The sequence below is a fragment of the Platalea leucorodia genome (assembly GCF_965183815.1).
Source record: "Platalea leucorodia genome assembly, chromosome: 1".
Taxonomy (NCBI): domain Eukaryota; kingdom Metazoa; phylum Chordata; class Aves; order Pelecaniformes; family Threskiornithidae; genus Platalea; species Platalea leucorodia.
The window spans coordinates 129763287-129769286 of record NC_138823.1 but is presented as its reverse complement, the minus strand read 5'-3'; the positions used below and the strand labels follow the sequence as shown (position 1 = coordinate 129769286).

General features: G+C 38.9%; 1 protein-coding gene across 4 annotated transcripts in view; it reads right to left on the bottom strand.

Annotated features, from left to right (window-relative positions):
* Positions 1 to 2100: 2100 nt before the first annotated feature.
* Positions 2101 to 6000, bottom strand: part of ANKRD28 (ankyrin repeat domain 28) — a gene marked incomplete at its 5' end in the record, with an annotated part of 128442 nt that continues 124542 nt past the window's right edge. For all 4 annotated transcript variants that reach the window (XM_082317631.1, XM_082317632.1, XM_082317629.1 and 1 more), the window contains one exon: positions 2101 to 4076. In XM_082317631.1, the coding sequence (XP_082173757.1) occupies positions 3790 to 4076 (287 nt within the window). In that variant the 3' untranslated portion in view covers positions 2101 to 3789. The remainder of the gene's footprint in view (positions 4077 to 6000) is intronic.

The following is a 6000-nucleotide window of genomic DNA, read 5'->3' as shown; positions in this document are numbered from 1 at the left end:
TCATTATTTTGGAGGTATCTAGGGGTGGGGAAGCAATAAAGAGTAATAGGAGGAAATACAAAGCAGGAGACACAGAGACGTCAAGATTTTGTAAGAAATTACAAGAAAAATCTTTTTGATTACAGTGGGGTCACGCGGGGGGGGGAAGACAGACTCATTCTTCATTTTAACAGCATCGAGCATTTATGCTACCACGCTACACTCAAAGTAACAGCTCAGCCTGGGAGGTGAATACTAACGTGGCATTTTCTCCTGCAGAATATTTATGTGAGAACTGAAAAACCCCTACAACATCCCAGAAGCCAGAGTACACAGAAAGCTGAGCAGAGCTGGTTGTTCTCATTCCTGAAGTCCATTTGACACACCCACCCCCCCGGATAAAAAGGGTTTCTTTTATTCTAATATAGAGCTTCAGTGGGCCAGCCAAGGCTCGCTGCTCCGTCTTGGTGAAAATCCAAGAGATTGTTTGGATGAAGGTTGTAACAATAACTGTGCCCTATTCATCTGTACAAAAAGAGGAGGATTTCTTTTAGAAAGATGGAGGTTCCAATATAATTTTCTGGAAGTGAACAGGCCTCCACTGAGGTATGAACACTTCTTTCTTTTTTTTTTTTAAATGTCCGTCCGTCGTGTCGTGTGTCCCCCCCCCCCCCCCCCAACAGCATTATTTGTTTTACAGAAACAATGAACCTTCTGTTCCTTGACCTCTCATTAAGAAAGTGGTCTCTGACCACAGGAGCATGTTCTCTAAACAAATCACACTCTATTTTTGGAATAAGACCACATTCTAATAATAGTCCCAATTATCACTTACAAGGCACAATTACTGTCCTACTCATAGTGCCAAGTAGTAATGGAGTTTTTGGGTTTTTTTTGTTTTGGTTTGGTTTTTTTTTAAAAAAAAAAACCAACCAAATGCATGCAAATTACAATGTACAGGCTCATTAAATAAATTCTAATGATGAGACAGATGAGATTTACACAAGTTGTGTAACTCTGAATTCCTAAATGGAATTAACAATTTGTAATAAAAAAGACAGATCTTTAGCTCTAAGAAGTTCACAAAACTTAAAAAAAAATGCAATTTAATGCGGCAAAAAAGTTTTCCTCCTCAAGAGGTGCATAGTAATGAAATGAAAGAGAGGCACAATTTCTGATTGACATAAGGAAACGAAGGTGTTCAACCGCACTGTTGTCTGCATTTGCCTGTATTCCATATCCAAATCTTCAACTTTTAAACTAACGCCTTCTGAGCTTATTCTCCCCTGTCACCCAGGCACACAGTGGTCATGAATAGTTCTCGGTCTCTACTGCCCTGCTCATTTTTCAAAGAAGAGAGGAGTGTCCCCTCCTACGAACGGCCCGACGGCTCCAGGCACCACGCTCTGAGGTAACAGCTCATCTTGAAGTCAAATAGAAGTTAGCACAGATAATAAAGGCCTATTAATACAATCTCCTCACGGTTCCTTTGAAGCAACAAAAATGGGACAGTTTCATTAACAGAAATGTGCAATTGTTACCTTTGAAATAACAGGCGTGCTACTTGGCATTCTGATTCAGATTTTCCAGGAGCGTATGAGGAACAACGGGACTGTGCTGCTTCACCCTCTGTATTTAAATAGATGCAGTGAATCTCAAGACAGGCCAACACGGATCTCTGGAGCGCTGCCTGCACGCTCAGCTGAGGGACAAACATCACTCCCACACAGCCCTACGCTTTGAAAGATTCAGAGGGAAGAAAACACAGAAATCACGATCTCCCTGAAGTCATCTAATTCTGCTCACGGGCAAACATACCGCACATGTGCACAATGAACACAGGCACAAATGGTTAAGAAAGTAATACTTAGAAGGAAGCCTAAAGGAATAGTGAAGTCATTTAACATTTCTAATTACTTTAAATTGAAATAACTCACCTTCACTTTAGAATTAAAATGCCGGCAAAGCCTTTGTGAAGTAGATTTTATAAATTCTAACAGTTCAACAAAAGAGACTTTGTAATTAATGCTTAGTAGATACAAATAAATTATTCATTAGTAGAACTCACATTTGGGTTTTATTATACTCCGTAAAATATACAGGAATCTTGAAGTACTGAAAGAGTGCAGGTAAATACAGTATTCAAGCAGTCACTATTTCTATGTACATGCTCATTAATTCTTCAAAAAACCCACAAAATTATCAAATAGAGCAAAATATTGTCCCGTGTTTCCACACTATGTTCAGAAAACCAGCTGATAATTTACAATATCATAAAGATTTCCAGTTTCACAATACAAAAAGGATAAAAAGGAAATTGGAATCAGTTTGTAGTAATTTATTTGTACTTTACCAGGACATGCAAGGATTCCTTGCATGTACATAAACAAATTCACTTGAAAAGTAACAGTTATAGTTAAAGCAGAGCCAAATAAAGTAAATATTCATATTTAACAGACAAAACTTCAGCTTACTTATGTCAGTTTTTCATTCTTCAGGCAATTAAAAAACCCACAGTAGTCTGTTATAAATTAAAAAAAAAAAAATCTTCGGGCAAGTCTGAACTACGTTACAGGGACTTGTTTCTGCTGTTTATTTTCTAAATGGAGCACAACAAAGATACACAGCTCTTCCCACAGACCAGACACTGTACTTTTTTTCTAATAGGGAAATATACTTTTAAATTCACCTCCCCCCCTTGTAACTCCAGGGTTTTATTTAAAAAAAAAAAAAGTGATAGGGATATACAATTTTAATCTTACATACAAATTTATGATGTAAGGAAGTGGACAAATTATCGAAAAGAACTCTCAGTCACAACAGGGCTATCAAGACATTTCAATTTTTTATGCAGTTTCATAGTTTCCAAGTTACTTATGTATTTTTAAATTAAAAAAAAAAAATCTCATTCCAAAACCCAGAAGTTAAAAAATCTAAAACTGTGCAACAATTACTGCTTCCCTCCCACATCTCCCACCCTTTCCCTTGTTTATTACACTGTACATTTTTCACCCTGACTTCACCTCATTAGCTGGTTTAGTTTTAGTATTTATAAAAGTATGACAAGTTCATTTTCCTTTCTCCTAAAAGAAAAAGAAAACAAAACTTAAAAGTACATCTGCTTTCTTTCATGGTACATTTAATAGTGTCGGAAGGCTTTCAGATGATTTAAAAAAAAAAAATAAAAAAAAATAAACATTTAAAACCAAATCTAAGCTTCTTTTTCAGAAGTAATTAAGGTTTGGTTAAAACAACTTCTCAAATAACCTATTCCAGTTTTCACAAAAAGGTATTTAATTAAAAAAAAAAAAAAATCTTTAAGTTATTTGGTCCTTTGGCAATTTGCAGCACAAACAATGCCTACTGTACCAAACTCATTTATTGCCTTCAAAATGGTTTTAGTTTTATTGATAATATTTAAATCTAGCATCCTTTGTGTTGTACAATAGTGTTGTTCATTTACATCAAGTAGGGTGCCCAGTCTGCAGAAACTACTCCCGGCACCAAAACCAGAATGGTAGAATACAGTTAAATAAAACAGTTTTGACATTCCTTTTTTTTTTTTTTTTTTTTTTTTGCCATGGATTCCAAGTACTTATTCAAGAATTTATGCTTCTTCTGCAAAATATGCTTTTAAAAATCCTCCTAGAGTCTCACAGATTTTTTTTTATATGCAACCACAATAAAAAAAACCATCTTCTCAAAGGTCTGTCCTCTTTTTGCATTCAAACACTGATAGCTTTTTTTCAAAAGCACAAGTCTGACCTTCCAGCGTGAGGGTTCACTCTTCAGACCTACAAAATGTAGCTTCTAATAGGTCTCAGAATCTGAGTCATTGAGTTCGTCTTCTTCTGTATACGGGTAGCCATCTTCCCTGCCAATGTTGTTGAAAGTACAGTAAGAGCTATGGTCACTCCTCATGATTGGCAAGGAATCGAAGGTGACAGTTTTTGAGGCGTTGGTGTAATGATTAATGGCATTGAACGTAAGGGAAGGTAATGTGCTGCTCGACGAAACAGGCATCATCGTGGCCAGAATGAGAGCTAGGCAATCAGCCACATCCTTATTAGGCGCACAGGCCAAAGCTGGTGTGTAACCTAGAAAGTCAAGGAAAAAAACCAAAACCTTCATTTAAAATAAAGACAATGTAAAAATTTCTCCAAGATCATGTAATCTTTCAGCTGCAAAAGTATTTTATATTGCTTAGTTCTGCACTGTTTAAAAAAAAAAAAAAAAGGAACATAAAATGAATGCATTATAAATTAGAATTTTTTAACTTTTGGTTACAAAACAACCCAGAAGTTAGTGGGCTTTGGAACAGACATGTAATTGTTTTGTTAAGCACAGTCAGACACTCCAGGCCAGCGAGAAAAGCCTGGATTTCAAAATGGTGAGGAAGTCACCTGGCTGAGGAGAGACAACTAATGGCAGCCAACAGTGATGGGCGCAGGCATTCACTACAGAGCCGCCGCAGAAACTACAGCTCAACATGTTAAATATTTCTTTATCTAGAAGCTTCCATATAGCTGTTCATCACAGACAGTTATTTTAATAACACCGTCCTGTCTCAATAAGCTGGCTAAAACATCAGGGCCAGTTAACTGAAAAGGCAGAGCATACAATTTCAATCAACCTATAATACTTCATTACAACAAACAGTAATAGAAACTATACAGCCAATGTCTAACTTTTATTTGAGGAATATCAATTAAGAAATCCACAGAAATCTGAGGAAATGCCAGCTGGATTAGTAGGCTAGGACTTGCAGAGAGAAACTACACCTCTTTGGCTGCCCAGCTGGCCTGGCCAAACTCCTGCCAGGCAGTACTACTGTGACAACCCCCGAACGCAGGAGGTCTCGGGCTGTGGAGTGATTTGCAGTCAGGTTACGCAGCTGTGAAATCTCTTCGGGGTAACTATGGCTCTAATAATGCTCCAACATTTCTCCTTCTGCAGTTCCCCCTTCCCTGTGTGCTTGCCTCTCCTCATTAAATGTCAAGAAAAACGCTTCAAATTCTCCTCAGTGGAGATCTGCACATTGCTCCTGTCTCAGGCTTTAGGCTTCATCGTTCAGCAAGGCACCTGAGGATAAGCTTTGGCAGAGGTCTCAGGGTATCTCTACAACACCGAGGCACTGTCACTGGTGGTGACTCTAGCAGCTCCAGAAGCGTGGCAGTCACATTAGTACAACCACAGGTAACAGCTAATTCTGCTGCCAAGACCAAAGTAGTTCCCTCTACCTGGCTCCAGAGAGAAGGAGGTGGCCAGATCACCTTGCAGCATCTCTCGCTGCAGGCGACAGGCACGCCCGCAATGAGCTCCACAGGAAGACTCACGTTCAGGTACATTTGGGAGGCTGAAGTCCTGCAGTACACCCCCGTCCACAACTTAAAGGTGTGCAACATCCATGTAAAAAGCACACAAGTAATCTTAAATAACAGATGGCTTTAAAGCAAACCACATGATGGATTTCTATCCAGACCTTAGGAAGGCATGGAAAATGAGGCAATACCTGTTCTACCAGCAAGTGTTTCAACTACTAAGGAATCATCTTTATTGTAGAAGTAGATCCAGGTCAAGTGTTAGGATAGAGCTCAGGAGTAGTCACTGCGTTTTACAATTGCACAGAAGTTTTAAACAAGTAGGCACATTATGGTAAATAATTGTAGCTAGAAATTAAGAAAACAGCAAGCAGGGGACAGACAATCTTGCAGCTGAACTATTATTTGCTCAGGACAGACCTTGTGCTTGGTGCTTGGAACAGAGTAAGACAACGGTCCCTGCCCAGAGGAGCATACAACCCAAGGAAACACACAGATAATTCAAGCACAAAACGCACCAGCTGACCATGCGATAGGGCCGTACAGAAGTGCAGCGCAGCAGATGTTTTCATTGTTAGTAAGGTATCACAGCACTTAAACAGCTCAGAGTTAACAGTGCCAGTCTGCAGAAAAGATACATTTTGAGAGGATTCAGAAGCAAGGGCCAGAGCTTGCTACACTCGGGTGAAGACTGCGTTTC